Raw genomic sequence first — 20,431 nt, 5'->3', positions numbered from 1 at the left:
GACAGTTTCCAAGTTAAAAATATGGACTACTTTTTCTTTCAAATTATTGAACCAGTGAGCCTGTTTCCTCTTCCAGGTGGCCCCCACAGCGGTTTCTTTTGCGTTCTTTTCACAGACAACGCTGTGAACGTTGAGCCTGGGGCCTTTTCAGAACGTGCTTGATTCTCCCTGGGCATTTTAAGTTCTTTTTCTTTCCTCTGTAACTGAAGCACAGAGCAGGTATCTTAACGGTGAAAAAAGTGTGAATTTGCAGACATCTTAAGACTTGTTTATATCGCACCTTTATTATATTTTTAAACAACTCAAGGCAGCAAACGCTGCTTCTTCTTCCTCCTATTTTCCTCACGACAACCCTGTGAGGTAGGTTGGTCGGAGAGTGACTGGCCCAAAGTCATCCAGCCAGTTTTCATGCCCACGGTAGGACTAGAACTCACAGTCTCCTGGTGATTAGCCCAAAGTCATCCAGACAGCTTTTAGGTCTAAGGTGGGACTAGAACTCTCAAGTCTCCTGATTGGCTCAAAATCACCCAGCTGGCTTTCATGCCTAAGGCGGGACTAGAACTCACAGTCTCCTGGTGATTAGCCCAAAGTCATCCAGACAGCTTTTAGGTCTAAGGCGGGACTAGAACTCTCAAGTCTCCTGATTGGCTCAAAATCACCCAGCTGGCTTTCATGCCTAAGGCGGGACTAGAACTCACAGTCTCTTGGTTTCTAGCCTGGTTTCTTAACCACTGGATCAAACTTAACTGTCATTTTGCAAGATGAGAGAAGTTGTATTCAAAACTGTCTGCAAAGCTTGGGGGTGTTTGTCTTCAATTTCCCCTTGCAGATGAGGTAATGGCATGTATAGAGTTAAAATTTTAAGAGTGGCTGGGCTTCCATGATAAACCTGGTTAGCCTAACTATGAGAATAAATTTTTTTCATGAATTATCCAACATCCTGCAGCACCAGCCTTCACAACATGATCTAAATTTCTGTTAATAGAGAGCCTCTATTAACATTAATAAGTTCCTTATTTAATAGAGGCTCTCTATTAACAGAAATTTAGATGTTCCACCTTACATACAAATACTGCACTTTATCATGCCTTTATTAAAGCACAGAAGCTGCCTTTCACTCAGGGCTACTTGCGGGGAGGGGGCTGTGTAACATACATGACACATTGCACTAAACTGTGGTTGGCTACTTTACAGTTTGGTAACTAGCTAGCTACCTAGCTACCCACTGTCTGGCTTCACACATTCTACTAGTCCACAATATGGTTCATTTGGATTAATGGAGTAAGTGCATTCCGCTTGTTTGGCTTGTACGCTCTGGTTTACAGCTTAATTTGTGATTTCAGCCAATTGGGGTTTACACAATAAAATGATTCCACAAAAATAATGGCCCATTTAAGTGGCAACTTCTTAGCATCCTTGACTCACCTCAAAAACCTAAACAGAGCCTGACTTGGCCAGTACTTTAATGGAGAACCACTGAACCAGGAATGTGGGCAGATTGACAAGTTTAGAGAGTGTCACTGGGAAAAAACTTCTCTACTGTTGTCCATGAAGGCACCTGGAGTCAAGCTTGACTTGAAAGAGACTTCACAAACACTCAATTGGTTTAAAAAAACAATTCAATTCCAAGCTGTGTAGTATTTCAAAGCCCAACTCACAGAGTGGTTGCTGTGGGGGAAAATAGGAGGAGGAAGTTATGTTCATTTGCGTTATTTATAAACAATAATAAAGGTGGGAAGATGGTAGGTAGGTAGGTGGCTATAGGTCAGGGGTCCCCAAACTTGGCAACTTTAAGACTTGTGGACTTCAACTCCCAGAATTCTGGGAGTTGAAGTCCACAAGTCTTAAAGTTGCCTGGTTTAGATCCCTTCACAGGTTGTGGGCCATGTTTTGGTCTGCCACTCATGGAAATCTACAGTACTCCTCAACTTACAACAGTTTCTTTAGTGACAGGAAAAGGAGAATTCTGGGAGCTGAAGTCCACAAGTCTTAAAGTTGCCACGTTTGGAGATCTCTGCTATAGATAGATATAGAATAGATGATAGGAAGATGGATGTAGGGAGAGAGAGAGAGTGGGATGGATGGATGATAGAGAATTTACTCAGTCCTAAGATGGAAGACCACCAGGAAATCTCAGAGCTATGAATTAGATTGGGAAATGGAGAAAAAAAAGCACTGTGAAGAAGGCCATGGCCAACCACTTCCCTTTTGCTGCCACAAAAATGCTGTGAAACCTCCATGAGAATATTCAGCCACAAGTTCAGCTTGGACACTTCCAATCATGAGTCCAGCAGCAAATCAAAAAGAGAAGGGTCTTCATTTCTTGGCACAGAGGACATTTTTTCTCCCCAAGCCCCCCGAGCGCTGGCCTTAGCAGAGGGCATGGGGTTTTTAAAAAGGGATGAGAGAAAAGAGCCTTGGGCTCCTTCACAGGTAGTCCTTGACTTACGATCACAATGGAGCTCAAAATTTCTGTTGCTAAACGAGACAGTGAAATAAAATTTTTCCCCAATTTCCTACCTTTCTTGTTAAGAGAATCACTTCGGTTATTAACTAACTACTAACCTGGTTAAGTGAATCTGGCTTCTCCATTGACTTTGCTTTGTCAGAAGGTCGCAAAAGGATGCTGCAGCCATCATACATATGAGTCAGTTGCCAAGGGTCTGAATTTTTTTTTAATAACATTTTTATTTCAGTTTTCACAAAACATAAAAAAATAAAACATCTTTTTTTAGCGAACAGCACGATTCCAGGTTTTCTCATCTCCACAGAGACATAGCTTTGGTGACATGTTTATCTTTCATAATCAATATCTTACCACTAGTTTGTATCTTCTCTATTGTTTTTCTCAAACACTTCCCTCAGGCTTATTTTATAAATTTCCCGTTCATTTCTTAACCTATTTTTTTTTCCCTTTAAAAAGTTCTCATATTTTGATATTAATTATACTTTTATCTGTCATGTTTACATTTTCATCGGATGTTCCTATTTCATCATTTCCAGAAAAAAATCCACCTCATTTCAAATATTACAAAACATATATTTCCCCAATAATTGCCAATGAGAACGTGCCACTCCTACAGCTTACAATTAATTCCCTTTCAAATCCCATTGAACACTCAACTTTTAATTATCCAAGAATCTGAATTTTGATCGTCACGTTTCTGTAGAGATGCTTAACGGTCAGGTGAAAAATGGTCACGAATCACTTTTTCCTGTGTTGTTGCGCCTTCGAATGGTCACTCGGTGGTCACTCACTGTATATTGATCCATGCATCTCCCCGCCACCCACCCAACCAGGGCTAAGCCTGAAACTGGGTTTTCACAAGGCGCAAAACACACTGCTCAGCCAGAAAGCTTCAAGGAGACAGGCTGAGCGAGTTTTTCTCTCTAGAAACAGGGCAGCAAGCCAGCCCCCAAACCTTCCCGTATTGCCAAGCCAAACGTCCTTCTGTTGCACCATGGCTTTCTTCTCCCTGGTTGGCACTTATTTAAAAAAGGATGGGTGGACGAAAAGATGGCGTGGGAACGTAGTAGCCTGCCTCTCCCTCTTCCCCTGGCCTCTAGAGCAGGACCGGGGAGAAGTGGGGGGAGAGAGGAATGGACGGACAGGAGGAGGGGAACGCAAAGGGGGGGGGGAGATTTAAAACTTCCCCCACGCTTTTATACCTGACTCACTTGCAGCATTTCTGAATGGCCCCATTGTCATGTTCCCTGGGTTGGTTTTTGGGGGCGGGAGGGAGAGCCATGCTGTTCTGGGCTGAAATTGGCTGGTAGATCCGAGGGTAGGAATGAATGTTTCCTTTGTCTGCCAGGCCTCTGGTCCTTGGTTGACTGGCCTGCGAGGAATGAATGAAGTTTTAAAACCAAGGGAACAATGGGGACGCAGCCTGTCTTCTCTTCCTGCTGGGGTGACGGTGCAGGCGGCCAAAATTCTGCCTTGTTGGAGGAGAAGCCTCAAGAAATAACTCGAGAAGGGTTGCAGGAACTGGGCATGGCTAGTTTAGTGAAGAAAAGGACCAGGGGAGACATGATAGCAGACTTCCAATATTTTGAGGGTCAAGCTATTTTCTAAAGCTCCTGTAGGCCAGACAAGGAATAATGGATGGAAACTGAACAAGGAGAGATTCAACCTGTAAACAAGGAGAAACTTTCTGACAGTGAGAACAATCAACCAATGGAACAGAAGTTGCCCTCGGAAGTTGTGGGAGCGCCATCACTTGAGACTTTTAAGAAGAGATTGGACTGCCATCTGTCAGAAATGGTGTAGGGCAGAGGTCTCCAAACTTGGCAACTTTAAGACTTATGGACTTCAACTTCCAGAATTCCTCAGCCAGCTTTGCTGGCTGGAGAATTCTGGGAGTTGAAGTCCACAAGTCTTAAAATTGCCAAGTTTGGAGACCCCTGTTGTAAATGATCTTCCAGCTCAAAAACTCCCAACAGCTTTTATTTCTACCCAGAGATTGGGCAGGGAAGAGAGAGAGAAAAAAAGGAAACTTTCACTTGTAAATCAACTCTCCTAAGCCTGAGGACTATTTCTTCACCCCATTAAGGGGACTATACAATTACTGTGTCCCCCACCTTTCAGTGCACAGTCTTTTGAAAACACCCAGCACCCGAGGTCGTTGCCCATCCCGGCATACGGACGAAGCAAGCAGGTTCAGCATGACCCCACACACAAACTTGCCTGCTAACCATCCAAGCAACCTTGGGCAGCTTAGTGAGACATAAGAGAGCACTCCCGTGCATTTGCAGAGGGCTGCAGGATGACGGCCAGGCTCCGAAAGAGATATCAGAGTTGGGGCACTTTTCCTACTTCCGTTGCAGCCGTCTTGGGCAAGGCGAGTTAATTGGCAGTGATCGAATGAAACGTCTTCCTGCTCTTCAAGACTGAGTTTAAGAGCACCCCATGGAAGAAGCCAAGAAGCCAAGAGCAAGGTGGGGCGTGTCCCTCCGTAAGGAGTGTGAAGGGCGGCAGGCACCGCGCCTCTGAGGAAAAGAGGAGGAGAAGCCCTGCTTGTTACCAAGGAGGGGACCATGGAGGGACACATCACCTGCTCCTGTCGCCCTCACAGTCACTATTTTTGCTCTCAGCTTCTTCCATGGGATGCTCTTAAACTCAATCTTGAAAAGCTTGCAAGTCTCCCTCTCATCGGAAATGGCTCCCGGGCAGCAGGGAGAAGCAGGATTCAACCGGGCTGCTTCTCTGCCACCCGGGAGCCGTTTCCAATGAGAGGGGAACTTGCAAGTTTCTCACTCTGCCAGGAGAGAGGCGCTCTCGCTATCCCAGCTGGAAGGAACAGGTGAGAGAAGCAGCCGCTGACCTGGCCAGAGCCAATAGGAGCCTCTCCAACAATTCCCGGGGAAAAGCAAATGGTGGTGGGGTGGGAAAGGTGACTGGCAGCGGTGGCAAAGCGTAAGGGGGGGGGAGGAGCAAAACAAAAGGCAAGTGGTGGTGGTGGGGGAAGGCAACCGGGGTTCGCACTCACCCAGGGAGATCACCAGATCAGGCAGAGCCCCAGTGAAAGGCAGGCAGCAATGGCTGGCCTGGTGGGTGGGCAAAAGGCTGCAGGCATGTCACACATGTGCACGATGTTGTGCATGTGCGATAGAGACTGCCTAGGCAGGGAGCAGAGAAGCAGACAGAGAGGGGCAGGGCTATCCAGAGGTCTGATTTACTGGTTCTCCGAACTATGGAGAATCATAACAACCGGTTCTACTGAACTGGTAGAATCCCACCCGAGCCCCAGGCAGAATTGCGCCCCGTGAGGGGCCACCTCCAGCACTCCTCTGCCACCCCTTTGCCTCTTAGCGCCCCCCTGCCACCCCCCCTTGCCTCTTATCACCCCCCCAATTCATCCCACCCCCCCCCCAGGGGGCGGTACCTCCCACTTTGGGAACCAGTGCTGTAGTCCAAAAGGCATGACTTTGAATTGGAAGCTCCCTAGGGAGCAGTTGAACGCTGTTTTCCATTCGTCTCCCTCCCTGATGCGGACTCGATAGTATGCTTCTCTGAGGTCTAATTTGGTTAAGGCCTTCCCTTTGGCCAGGTGGGATAGCATGTCCTTCGTGGGTGGGAGGAGATATAGATTGTGTACACACAGTCCGTTGATCGCCCTAAGGCCACGCATAATATCATAGTTCCATCTTTTTTCTCCTTGAACAGGACTGGGGCTGCCACCCATGGCTTGCCTGTCTCGATGAACGCGGTGCTTCTTTTCGATGGTGAGGAAGGGGTTAAAGTCCCTTTGCTATCCTCAATCTGTGGCTGCACCCCTGCCACCAGACAGTCGGGCCACACTTGTCTAGCCAAGAAAGTCCCAGTATGACTGCATCTGTCATTTTGGGAGCTACTACAAATCGAATTGTTTCCCAGGGATCCACTAGCTCTAGTCTCATTGGTTCAGTTAAGTGAGTGGCATAGGCTTCTCCCAGCACGGAGCCATCTACTTGTTCAAACTGGATTGGGTGGGCTAGCTTTTTCACTCTGATCCCCAGTTTTAGGACCGTGGTTAGGTTGATCAGGCATCTGGTGCAGCCTGAATCTATTAGGGCTTGGAAAGTCCCCCTATTCCCTGTTTTTGGGACCGTAACCCATATTGGGAAGACAAAAGGGGGAATCGGTCCACTCACCACTGGGTCATTTTCGCCCTCATCCTCACTGTCATAAGAATCCGGGGACTGGTCATCGTTGTCTGGGGTTCCTCCCCCTTCAGCTGGACGGAGAGGACCTCTGCAACCTGAAGGACCTTCTGGGACACGTTGGTGGCCCATGTGGGGCCACCACCATTGTCAACTTATAAAATATTTCTATGGTCTTTTTAGAGTAGCCAACAGAAAGGGAGGGGGGAGCAGAGCAGCAACCGAAACTGCATTCCATAAATGTTTTCAAGATAGTAACTAGGTGACCGAAGTTTCTGCTGCACGAAATTCTAACTGCAGAGCGTGATTGATGACTCTTGGATTTGGATGTGTCCCATTGGAGATTACGAATTATGATACACCCAGTGGGGGGGGGGGGGAAACCTGGTTCAAGGGTGACAATGAATGATGTGTTTCAGAGTTGGTTAGCTGTAAGGATTCCGGCAGTTACCCCCATTTAAATCATGAGTCTCAAGCCAGACTTCCAAAACTTCAAAAGGATTTATTGGGAGCTAACATGTCCAGCACTGCCTGGGTGTAGCCAACTCTGAGACACATAATTCATTGTCATTCTTAATCCTGGTTTTCCCCCTATCCCCTGGGGTGTATCGTAATTCAATGGGACACATCCGTAGCCAAGAGTCATCAAACATGCTCTCCAGTTAGAATTTTGACAGGCAGAAACGTCGGTCACCTAGTTACTATCTTTGAAAACATTTATGGAATGCAGTTTCGGTTGCGAGCTATCTCACTGCTCCCGCTCCCTTTCTGTTGGCAACTCTGAAAGACCATAGAATTATTTTATGAGTTGACACTTATATCCTTACACTATATGGTCAATTAGACAAACAAGTCCTTTTTTTAAAAAAAATTCCGGATATTTCAAAACAGCATGAGATGAGCCGTTCCTAATATGAAGGAAGGCTTTACTGTGTTATCCTATTCATCAATATCAGCACTATTCATCAATTTCCAATGCACCTGGAAGGATTTAAATTGCTTAAGAAACCCACAAAAAGGCAGGAAGATACATCAGTGTGTTTTTTGTCCTATTTTGTCCAAAGTTTGTACAATAAACTCTTGATTTAATGAACTTCCATGTAGTAGATGTTGGAGGCAGCAAAGAAAAACCCCTTCGCCATTTGATACGTCCCATTCACATTTAGGTCTAATGCAGTGTTTTTCCACTTTAAGATTAGGACCTCTACGTCCAGAATTCGCCCGGCAGCAGTGGTAGGATTCAATTTTTTTTACTATGGGTTCAGTGGGCGTGGCTTGACTTGGTGGGCATGGCTTGGTAGGCATGGCAGGGGAAGGTTACTGTAAAATCTCCATTCCCTCCTCACCCCACTAACATGCTTTCCAGCTCTGTTCTCCTGTGCAGGGCAACCAAAGAAGACCCAGCCAATCAGCTGGGATTCAGGAGGTAGAGAATAGATGGGGGCGGGGCCAGTCAGAGGTGGGATTTGCCAGTTCTCCCAACTACTCAAAATGTCCGCTACCGGTTCTCCAGAACTGATCAGAACCTGCTGAATACCACCTCTGCCTGGCAGCCCTGCTGGGTGAGGAATTCTGGGAGTTGAAGTCCACACATCTTCAAAGGGGCACGTTTGAAGAACACTGATTGTCTCTATCTTCCAAAAGATGCCTAAAATAAGCAGTTAAAACTCTACAAAGACTTCCAAACAAAGTTTCTTTATTGGATCACAAGGTATCCACAGTTATGTCGAGATTCATCTAATGTCCAAATCTTTGCATCGTTGACTTCATAGTGTGAAAAGATAGTTATCTTCATTCCATAATGATGGGAAAAGGTGAGACACCAGCACGATGCTGGGGTCCAAGCAAGAATAATGGAAACTCCCCCAACCCAACCAAGGGTCAACTCAGTGACCAATCAGGATTACAGATGTGACCACATGATATGAACTACATTTTCCATGAGGCATTCCCTTAATGGGAACAGCTCCCAATTCCCAATTAACTATATGCTGTCTGGACAGCACACTGATCTAATGGAATCTTCAAAATCAACCCTTTAAGTTATTTGCAAATCGATTTGTTTGAATGAACCCAAAAACCCAAATGTATTCCGCATCTGAATTCACATCCCCTTTTCAAGCTTTTGGTCTCTAGATAGGAAGTGACCTTCAAGAGCTCCATTCCAGCTGAAAAAAACTTCCAAGGTTTAACTTCCAGCAGGCCGAAGAGCTGAGGCTAGTGACTTGTTGCTTTGGGCATGAAATCATATTCTTCATCCAGAGGAAAACTTGCCAACACTTTTGTGTTATTTCTTTTGGTTAACAGATCATCAGAGTTGGAAGGGACCTTGTAGGTCATCTATTCCAACCCCCCTGCTCAAACAGGAGACCCTACACCAGGGGTCTCCAACCTTGGCAACTTTAAGATTTGTGGACTTCAATTCCCAGAATTCCTCAGTCAGCTTTGAAGTTCACAAGTCTTAAAGTTGCCAAGGTTGGAGACCCCTGATCTCTCTCTCTCTCTAGCTACCTATCTAATCTCATTGCCTACCTGCCTGCCTGTCTCTGTCTCTATCGGTCTGTCTGCCCCTCTATCATCCATCCATCCATCTACCTACCTACCTATCTTCTATCTATATCTATAAATCCCACATAAATTAACAGATCTTCCGTTTCTACTGCATATCTCTTCTTTCCTTTCCCCAATCAGCATACAAAATAGAGAATTCCAAGCCCTATTTTAGAACACATTTTTATTTTTACAATCGTTCGACTTCTGCCCCATTGTTTATATCGCGAAGTAATTTTTTTATGAATTCGGAAACGGGTGGTGGTGGTGGAATGGACATTTGCACCCATTCCCAAATGGGTCGGACGTTTCCAGGTTCACCTACCGCTGAATTTCCCCGTTCAGCGTTGAAGGCGAAGCCATGCATTCGCCCGAAACTAAACTAAAGAGGGCAGTTCGCCAAAGCGAAGCGTCCGTCCCCTCCAGGTTCACACGCAGCTCTACAATCAAAGCCTCAGGGAAGCACGTTAGCTCGTACCTGAACCCCTTCGTTAGGTTTCGCATCTCTCGGGAGGATTTCGGAGCCGGAAACCGGACTGGATTCCAATGCAGCCGCCGGGAAATCTTGGGGAGACCCCGGCAAGAGCAGATCGTCTTCTAAATCCGATGTAATCGCGGATTTTCCTCTTGCGTTGGGAGTCGAAGAAGCTGCTTCCCGAAGCCGCGATCTGATGCATGCCTAACGCGTGCACGATCACCAGCAAAGCCGCCTTAAATCCAGTAGGATCTTTCGCGACCAGCTTCGCGCTGCAGGGGGCTGCGATCCACCGGCGCCTTTACTCGCCAGTCAAGCCCCGCCGGGCGCTTGGACAAGCGCGTCCTTTCCAACGGCGGGGTTGCCGGGCGCGCCCTCTAGCGGCCGGCGAAGGTCGTGCGCGCGCGCGGGCTTCGCCTCCTCCTCTCCCCCCCCCCGCTCTTCAGGTTTCTGCGCGGCGTTTGGCGCGCGTGCGCAGAAGCGGGCCTGCCGCTGTTTCCAGCTGCAAACAGCTGGTGCGGGACCGGCGCGCGCTGATGGGCGGCTGCAGCAGGAGGCAGCCTTGCACTTGCCGCTCTCGTGCTTGCGCGACGAAGCCGTGAGTGGCCGGAGAAAAGGATGCAGGCGCCCGAGCCTATGCCGAGCTACGAGCAGTTGGTGCGGCGTAGTTACCGGAGCTTAGTCGGGGCGCTGCGGAGCTGCACAGATTGTGGCTGGGAACTGTCCCGCCGGACGTGGGCCGAGAACGCCCGGCTGGCCTGGACGGAGGCGCTGCTTTTTCTCCTTTGCGCCGCCGGTTGGACTCTAGCGCGCCGCGCAGCTTCTCGCTACCTCTTTCGGGTCAGTGGAATCCAGATCGAGGAAACCAGGAGGGGGATTTTCATGCGGGGGTGGGTGGGTGGGAGATCTGAAAAGCTCGCTGCATTATATTGCCTCGTTGTGGGGTGGGGGAGAGGACACTGCAAGGGAGCCAAGACGACCGACCCATGCTTGCAATTGCCCGGGAATTATTTATTGAATTGCTTTGGGGAAAGAAAAGGGTGTTTCCCCATTTGGGGTGGGGATGAAATCCGGTACTGCACCGTGTTAAGGGAGCTCTTCTGGGAAGGTGGATTATCTACTGGGAGCAAAAAAGGGGGGGGTGCGTATGTGGTGTGCACGCGTGTGTGTGTGTGTTGCATGCGTGCAAAGAGACCGGGTAGGAAGGGTATTACTGGTCCTTTGCGTTGTTTTGCTCGGAGTGGAGGAAATTGGCCTTGCCGGGCGTGCGTGACTGTGAAGACGGGGCGAAATGAGGTAGGAAGCGGGGGGAATCAAAATTGGCCATGTCATTGCGTTTCAAGATGGGAAGCGGGGTGGGGGGAGAGAGAAGCCGAAAACTGCGGAGTACGTGCGAGGCCGCTCAACGAAGCCACTGACTAGGCTTTGGCGAGGAAGAAATGGGCCATTAGATCACATTGGTTTGGAGGTTTTTTCCCAGAATTGCGGGAACGGGGGGAGGCCGTGGCCCGAAATCCAATTTTGCGCGGCCTGAGAAGAAATAAATGAACATTAAGCGACCTATGTGCGTATAATAAGCGGGAAGAATGCCTTTGCGCATATGGAGTGGGCCCAGCTGGTCATCGCGTTGTGTTGGTTGTATTGGGAAGTGGGAGAGGGCAGAGAAAGATTCAGAGGCCTTTTGTTTATGTGTGTGTGTGCGTGCGTGCGTGCGTGCCATGGTCTTCTGGAAGAGGCTTGGATGCTAGTACGTTTGAAGTGCTGTATTCTTCATTCAAAAACCCTAAGGTTTGGTCCATTTAGCAATCAGGATTGAAATAAGCCATTTTTCTCCCAGCCCCAATAAGTTCAAATGAGTTGGGAGGGATCATTTATAGCAGTGTTTTCAACCTTGGCAACTTTTAAGATGTGCTGACTTCAACTCCCAGAATTCCCCATCCAGCATGAGGAAACAACTATTATAATCAAAATATTTTCCTTCATCAATTTTAATCCAGATTTCCCTCAGTATACCCTTTTTAAAAATAAAAAATAAAAAACGGTGAGTTGGGAAATAGCAGAACTGATTTAAAACGCCCTTGGGAAACTCCTAGTGTGCAGAACTGAAATCTGAAAATGGTGATCTACAGAAATCAGAGAGTTTTGCTCAGGCCTGTTACAATTTTTAACAAGGCCAGCAGTATTTTAAGGTACCAGGCGAGAAACCAGGAGACATTTTTTGGTAAGGTGATCTGATCCTTCTTTGCAGAAGACCTACCTCCTGGATGAGATGTGCTGCTTCAGACAACCTGGATATTCAGGTAGTCCTCACCTAGTGACTAGGATGATGATAAAAAAGAAACTTTGCAACCGTCCTTGTGTCCACAACCTTCACAAGTCTGTAAAAGCAAAGAAAAGCTGAAGTAAGATTGTAAACAGTTGTGGCTTCACTTTCAGATTGCTTTGTTTAACGACCAAGTTGAGGGTCCATTGTGGTCACCAAACAAGGACAACCTCTATCCCAGTTCAGATTTACTTGATCATGAAGCCATGGTTTCATGCTTGATTCCCTAGGTGGACGTATAGTAAATAGATACAGATATATAAATTTATTTATTTCCTGCCTTTTATTATTTTTATAAATAAGGTGACAAACCTATCCAACACACCTTTCTCCTCCAATTTCCCAACAACAACCCTGTGAGGTGAGTTGGGCTGAGAGAGAGAGAGGGACTGGCTCAAGGACACCCATCTGGTTGTCATAGCCAAGGCGGGACTTGAACTTACAGTCTCTTGCTTTCTAGCCTGGTGCCATAACCACTAGACCTTCAGCCTACAATCCCATTTCTAGTCCCCGTAATTCTAAATGGACTAATTAAACTAGTAATGAAAAGCAGCTATCCCAGCAGTCAGAGGCACCTAATTGACTTTAGTTGAATTTAAAAGACTAATCAGGATTGGATTTGATAGGACAGGAGATTATTAAGAAATCCCAAGAGCGGGGCTCCCCAAACTTGGCAACTTTAAGACTTGTGGACTTCAACTCCCAGAATTGTCCAGCTAAAGTTGCCAAGTTTGGAGACCTCTGCCCAAGAGTATACTGTACATTGGTGGTAATGGTGGTCCCATTGTTTCCAGTTCCCCTGTATATATATGTCTACCCATACACATACATAACACATATATGCACATTCTCATTCATCCCCCCCCACACACACAATTGTTGATTCATGATTTCTGATTCCCTTGAATAACAATTTCTCCATTGGAAAAGGTGGTACAAGGCCCTGGATTCTTTGCCTTCCCAAAACATAGCTAGAGTACGTGATGTGTTCCTGCTGAGCATAAAGGCTGCTATGAAGAAAGGCAGAATTGTGGCGAATTGGAGAAGTAGTAGAGGGAAGCAACAGGTGCTGGAGAAGGAGAAAAATGCAGAGGAAGCATCGTCCTAGTCAAACTCCCCCATCCTTCTATGCCACCTAGCTGGGACTCATGCAGAGAAGAAAACTGGTTTCTTACGAAGGAAAGGTGGGGAGCAGAGACTATAGATATATAGAGTTTCTTACATGCCCACAACTAAGTCTGGAATGTTTACTGAGAGCTTTGGTGGAAAAACTAGCCTCTAATTGCTGCTGTCGGATGTTGACCATCTTGGGTAGATCCTCCAGTCTGAACCTGCAAGGAAGTTCTTGGGTTGGACAGCTGGGGCTCCTGGCCTCTGTTTTGGTTTCAGCCTCTGTCCCTGAATGATTCAAGGGACTAGGGAAAATGAACTTCTCTTCAGCTTTAAAAAAAAAAAAGCCCACAATATTTGCTTTCTGTTCCTCAAAAGTCACCTAGCCACCACTGCAAGAGAGGTCCAAGTACTTTCTGGCTTGGTTTGTTCAGGATAAAATTTGAAGAATGACCAGTCACCATGGGTAAAATCAGGAAGCTGGAATTTTAGGGTTCCTCCTGGTTTCTTTTTTTGGGATTGTTTTAAACCCCTTTGACCATGTACTGATCCTTCCTCTGCTTTCGGTGTCCAGGACGTTGAGTTCAATCCTCTTGAGTCCCACTTGAAATTGAAACATACAAGGAGTAGTAGTGTGTAGAATGATAAGAGATTCTCAACCACCCAGGTCCGCGGTTGTCCCAAAGGTGCTTTTTCAAGAGGCCTCAGGACTTTCTGGTTTTTCTTTTGAAGATGTTTCGCTTCTCATGCAAGAAGCTTCTTCAGCTTCTTCAAAAGAAGCTTCTTGGATGAGAAGCGAAACGTCTTCAAAGAAAAACCAGAAAGTCCTGTTGCCCCTTGGGAAAAGCACTTTGGGGACAAGAAATTCAAAGGTTATGCCTTTACAATTTTAGGGATGGATCCCTGCTAGCATATATTGTAACTTAATGTTGACCCAGGATGCTTTTTAATGTCTTAATATGTTCCCAGGTTTTAATATGCCCTGTGAAGCCCCTGTTGTGTTTTTATTAAGATATTCCAGCAACTGCTTTGTTTCTTGCTGTTAACTGGTTTGAATGTTTGGATGTTGTAAGCTGCTTGGAGACTTTTAGGGCGGGTGGCTGTAATACATTTTAATTATAATAATAGTAATAGGTGCCCTGGGTCCTCTCCCAAAACAATCAGAGCATCACTTGAACACCATCAACATTGACCAAGTGGCTATATTTGGAACAGTTTCCATCCAATCTCATTGTACGCATGCTGTACCTTGACAATAAAGGTAATAATAATCCTGCAATACTACTTTTCACATCATCAAACAATTACTGCCTATCCCAGGTCCTTGGGAAGGACTCGATAAGTAGATAAAAATTGCCAAATCCAGTCTAAACATCTGGCTTACTAAGTGTGATGAACCATAATAATAACATAAAACCAAATGTAGGGTCTCTTTGACTGATTATAACAGTAGGTTCTCAGATTGATAAAGACTTGGGAACTCCTTCAGGTAAACAGCCAGCAGGAAGCTCTTCTGTTATCAGTGAAGAGACTTAAAACTCCTGGCTGGATCATGAGATTAGAAAGAAAATTAGAAAATCTCCACCCTAAAATACATGGGCTAAATATGGTTCTTAAAGGGGAAATCGTCTAGCAGCTTAAATTCTTCTAACTGTCTCTCTCTTTTCCCTCCCAATGCATCCTGTGCAAGAAAACAGGTTTGAGAAAGAATCACTTTCACTTTTAAATGCCTGTAAAGATCCTGACACTAATTATTAGTGAGAGAACACAGGTAGATTTTTCTTAACCTAGTTAAGGGAGAAAACTGGAAACATAGCTTTTACTGTTTGACGCTACAGACCCCAGAGTGGAGGAAATCTTACTCAGCAAGGGGAATTCTGGGAATTGGAGTCCACATATCTGTACGTTCATAATGTTGACAAACTGGTCTAACATTACTGCATATTGCTGCCTTTCAGGTGTGTTGAGCTACAAATCCTGTCATTCTCAAGCGCTATAGAGAATTGTGGGTTGTCTGGATAACTTCAAATCAGAAATATTATCCTGGCTAGCCTGTTCAACTTACTATTAGGCTCAAAAATTTGGGTGACATTGGAAGAAGAACCCAAATTCAGTCCAGCCTAGCAGGGAAGTTTTTGCCATGAGTGATTGGTTAAAATGTCTGATGTAATGGAGGAATAGATTTTTGAAAGCTCCTTGCTTTTGGAAGGAATAAAGCAGATGAGAGTACTTCATTATATTGGTTTAAAAAAATAAAATATACATTTAAAAAAAGCCATTTCACTAATCGTTTCCCAATGCTGGCTGGTGAATTCTGGGAACTGAAGTCCACATATCTTAAAATCCCCAAGTTTGAAAAACACCAATATATAAAATTGTACCTGTGAAGGGTCCTTCTTGTTCTCTGAGGTTGGTTGTTTTTTGCAGATATTTCCTTACTAAAATGGGTGACATCCCATCAGTAGTATGTTATCTAGTTTGAGTAATGAAAACATCTGCAAGAAAACCATCAAGTTCAAAGAGCATCAAGGACCCCACATTTCATCCCTGAACTACTAATATTCCTCATTAATTATACCTGTATATCTTGAGAAAATAATACGGGAGAACAACTGTTGGAATGGCTCAAAAGACTTTACTTGGTCAATTCGAATCCAATTTCCCTAAATATACATTTAAACATTAAAAACGAAAAAGCAAATAGCAATGTTTATTCAAAATACTCTCACAAAACAGGTTAAGCCACCAGGCTAGGAATCAGGAAGCAATATGTTCTAGTTCTGCCTTAACTGCAAAGCCAGCTGAGTAATTTTTGAGCCAACGGCTCTCATTCAACCCTAAAAAGAAGGCAACAGCAAAACACTTCCAAAAAACCCCCAAGAATATCACAGAGACCTGTTCAGGCAGTCTCTTAGAGTCAAAAAAAAACTGATTTGGAGACTTGCACACACAAATAGGGAGGTACTAATACCATTCTATAAAGCCTTAGTAGGACCACACCTAGAGTACTGCATCCAGTTTTGTTCACCACATTACAAAAAAGATGTTGAGACTCTAGAAAAAGTACAGAGAAGAGCAACCAGGATGATGAGGGGACTGGAGACTAGAACATATGAAGAACAGTTACAGGAACTGGGCCTGGCTAGTCTAGTGAAGAGAAGAACCAGGGGAGACAGGATAGCAGACTTCCAATATTTGAGGGGCTGCCACAGAGAGGAAGGGGTCCAGCTATTTTGTAAAGCATCTGAAGGCCAGACTAGGAATATTGGATGGAAACTGAACAAGGAGAGATTCAACCTGGAAATAAGGAGAAACTTTCTGACAGTGAGAACAATCAACCAATGGAACAGAAGTTGCCTTCGGAAGTTGTGGGAGTGCCATCACTTGAGACTTTCAAGAAGAGATTGGACTTTCATCTGTCAGAAATGGTGTAGGGTCTCCTGCTTGGGCAGGGGGTTGGACTAGATGACCTACAAGGTCCCTTCCAACTCTGATTATCTGTTAAATACAAATCTAATGTCATATGTTTTTAAAAAATATATAAAGCAAACCAAGACGCTGTCAGGAAGATGATCGGTGAATTATCTGGTCCTACCCTACAGAACCCAATTCAGAATCACAGAGTTGGAAAGGATCTTGGAAGTCTTGTAGTCCAACCTCCTGCTCAAGCAGGCAACCCATTTCAGACAAAAGATTGAACAATCTCTTCTTTAAAAGCTCCAATATTAGAGCGCTGACGACTCCTGGAGGCAAGTTGTTCCACTAGTTAATTGTTCTCACGGTCAGGAAATTCCCTAGTTGCAGGTTGCTTCTCTCCTTGAGTAGTTTCCATCCATTGCTTCCTGTCCTGCTTTCAGGTGCTTTGGAAAATAGGTTCACCCTCTCTTCTTTGTGGCAGCCCCTGAGATATTGGAACACTGCTGTCATCATAAATTCAGAATACAGATTAACAGAGTTGGAAGGGACCTTGTAGGTCATCTAGTCTAACACCCTGCCCAAGCAGGAGACTCTACACCATTTCTGACAGCTGTCAGTCAAATTCAGATGTATTTGATCACCAAGCCAGAGTTTCACAAATTTATTTGCAAATGAAAAATCCAGATTTTTTTTTACTTTGCAAACAAATATTGCTCCTGTTAAATTATTATTATATTAAATTAATATTATAATTATTATTATTATCAGGCACCAGAATGTGGGCTGCATTATTGGAACTGGAACCAAAATTCCATCCAGCCTAGTTTACAAGATTTGAAGCCTTTAAAGAAATTATTTATGTGGTTAAAAAAATGAGAACATTGACAATATTGGCTAATAGACAAAGGAGGAATGAAATATCATATTCAAAGAAACCACCCAAGTAGATTGAAACGGAAAGCTTTCCATGGAGAATTTGGACCTGCAAAATTTCCAGGGTCACAACTCTGCTATATGGCCTTGAGAGAAAGCTGAAATCCTCAGAGGTCTCTTTCAGTATAATAAGATTACTGATGCTTGAAATAAAGGCTTTGGTATAGTATAGAGGAGCTGGCACTGTAGCTTCTGCTTCTGAATTATTGCTTAAGCTCCTCTGATGTTATAGAAGATGTTTAGTCAGCCTCTTCAAAACTTCTGCCTCCTTCCTTCCTCGACTTATGACCGCAATAGAGCCCAAAATTTCTGTTGCTAACTGAGGCATTTGTTATGTGAATTTTGCCCCATTTTACGACCTTCCTTGCCACCGTCATTAAGCGAATCACTCCAGTTGATATGTTAGCAACCTGTTTGTTAAGTGAATCTGGTTTCCCCATTAACTTTGCTTGTTAGAAGATCAGAAAAGGGATCACATGATCCTGGGACGCAGCAATGGTCATAAATATGAAACGATTGCCAAGCATCTGAATTTTGATCACATGATTATGGGGATGCTAGAAAGATCGTAACTGAAAACGGTCGTAAGTTACTTTTTCTAGTTCCATTGTAACTTTGAGCGGTCATTAAATGAACTATTGTAAATCTAGGACTAGACCACTATTGGTGGGAAAGTGCAGGTAGTCCTCAACTTACGTCCACAACTGGGACCAGAATTTCAGTTGCTGAGCGAGGCAGTTGTCAAATCAGTCATGCCTGATTTTACCACCTTTTTGCCCTCCTTGTTAAGTGAATTACTGCAGTTGTTAAGTGAATCCTGTGGTCATTAAGCAAATGACCTATTGAATTTGCTTGTCAGAAGCTCACTAAGAATGTCACAAATGACTATCACATGACCCAGTGGTGGGATTCAAAAATTTTTACTACGGGTTCTGTGGCATGGCTTGATGGACATGGTGTTGCTTGGTGGGCGTGGCAGGGAAGGATTGTGTAAAATTCCCATTCCCTGCCCACCCCACTAACCTGCTTTCCAGCTCTGTTCTCCTGTGCAGGGCAACCAAAGAAGACCCAGCCAATCAGCTGGGACTCGGGAGGCAGGGAATAGATAGGGGCGGGGCCAGTCAGAGTTGGTATTTGCCAGTTCTCCGAACTACTCAAAATGTCCGCCACCGGTTCTCCAGAACTGGTCAGAACCTGCTGAATACCACCTCCGACATGACTCCAGGACACTGCAACATATGCTGGTTTGCCAAGCATGCCAGTTTTAATCATGTAATTGTGAGGATGCTGTGATGGTTGTGAGTCATTTTTTTTTTCTAGTGCACTGTAACTTCAAAAAGAGTCTAAATGAATGGTTGCATTTCAAGGATTACCTGCGTTAGTCAGAGATGGAGGGAGAAAGGGTAAATGGGCATAAAATCAAATTCATGTGAAAGACACCAATATTTTCATGATTTTTTTTTAAATAAAGGGACAACTACTGGACTAAATAATTTGAATTGCAATTGCACAACTGTAATAGAAACCCATGTGGTAGTACAGTTAGAGAAAATTGCTTTACATTACCAACCAAATATCTTTATTTTGTAAAAACAAGATGGAACGGTATCTTTCTATATAATCTAGATTTAATACTATTTTGAGGGAGTTCAGTGCTAATGCTATTAATTTTTTTAAAGCTTAAATTCTAAAACTCAAGCTTTAAAAACTTGAACTATAATTGCTTGGTATAATTTATCTCACAGTTGTCACTGTCATTTTATTTTTATTATATTTCACCAATTTAAAGAAGGAAAAAGATTATTAAAAAGATTACCAAGTTCCTAGTGTTTGAAGAAAAATAAAAGTTTGGAACTTTGCATTATTCCAACTGAGGAATTATTTATGGTGTATAATTCTACATATTCTATAGGACGTTGTATGCAGAGTTTGGATTTCTCTTTAAATACAAGGCTTTAATAAATTTGATATTCTTTGATCCATTAAATAACAGAATTCTTAAACTAGATAGACACTTGTTAAATAGTCATTCAGATTTATAATATATATTATATAGGCTAATTCTGAATTTTGATTCATATTGAATATTGATCTTAATAATGGGTTTGAAATTGGAAATTGCTTCGACACTTTTATCCAATTTTATATAATTTATAATTTACTTTAATGTTTTTTTCTGCACTTCCTCTTGGTAGTGTTTTTGAACATCTAAAATGCTTTTTTTAAAATCTAGGCCTGCCTTCTCAAATGGAGTTGCTTTTGTTTGATGTATTTATGCTTTCTTTATTATAAACCTCTGCGCAGTCCAAAGGTGGTTTTATACCACATCCTCCTAGTTTTCTTACAGGTGAAATGAGAGTTTACAGGACTTACTTTCTGTGTGCAATATTTTCATATCATGCCTTTTTTTTTCATTTTAAAAACCAAATCAGGTTTATCACAACCATGATGGAGCTGGATTTGAAAGCTGACTAAGGCCTTAAAAATGATGATTTTAAATAGATGTTTGGAAGAGGAACTTTAAGAGAAGTAATTCTGTATTTCACCCCAATAAATAAGAAGATACCAAGCTATATCTCCTCACTTATTTTAATCTATATATGTAAAAGTGAAATACCACTTACGCATCATCTCCAGAACCATAAAGCCTACAAACCTGAAATTTGGCACGTATGTTCCTCTTGGCTTCTAGGTGTTCACTAAGAAAGGATTTTTCAAAATGACCATCAGAGCATTAGTATTAAATATATTAGTATTAACATGCTCTGATGCTAAGGAGAGCATGCTAAGGAAATCAGTTCCAAATGCAAAACATAAGCAGAGGAGAGGAGTTTCAGTTTCAGTTTCACAGCAGCAAGCAGCTTTAGTACAGAACAGTTGAGCTAAGCCATGCCCAGCCTCCTTGCTGTCTCCTTGCTGATATAGCAAATACTGTTTCAGTTTCCAAACATCCCTCAACTCTGTCACACACTGACAGGAAG

The 20,431-nt window shown here is 44.0% G+C and overlaps 1 protein-coding gene across 1 annotated transcript in view; it reads left to right on the top strand.

The window, feature by feature from the left end:
* Positions 1-10,111: 10,111 nt before the first annotated feature.
* Positions 10,112-20,431, top strand: part of CERS1 (ceramide synthase 1) — a 53,216-nt gene continuing 42,896 nt past the window's right edge. The window contains exon 1 of the mRNA XM_026699045.2: positions 10,112-10,507. Coding sequence (XP_026554830.1) covers positions 10,286-10,507 — 222 coding nt within the window. The 5' untranslated portion in view covers positions 10,112-10,285. The remainder of the gene's footprint in view (positions 10,508-20,431) is intronic.

The sequence above is a fragment of the Pseudonaja textilis genome, chromosome 1, assembly GCF_049901715.1.
Source record: "Pseudonaja textilis isolate UNSWEBS1 chromosome 1, rPseTex1.2, whole genome shotgun sequence".
In the NCBI taxonomy this organism is placed as follows: Eukaryota; Metazoa; Chordata; class Lepidosauria; order Squamata; family Elapidae; genus Pseudonaja; species Pseudonaja textilis.
This window is presented reverse-complemented; position numbering and strand designations above follow the sequence as displayed.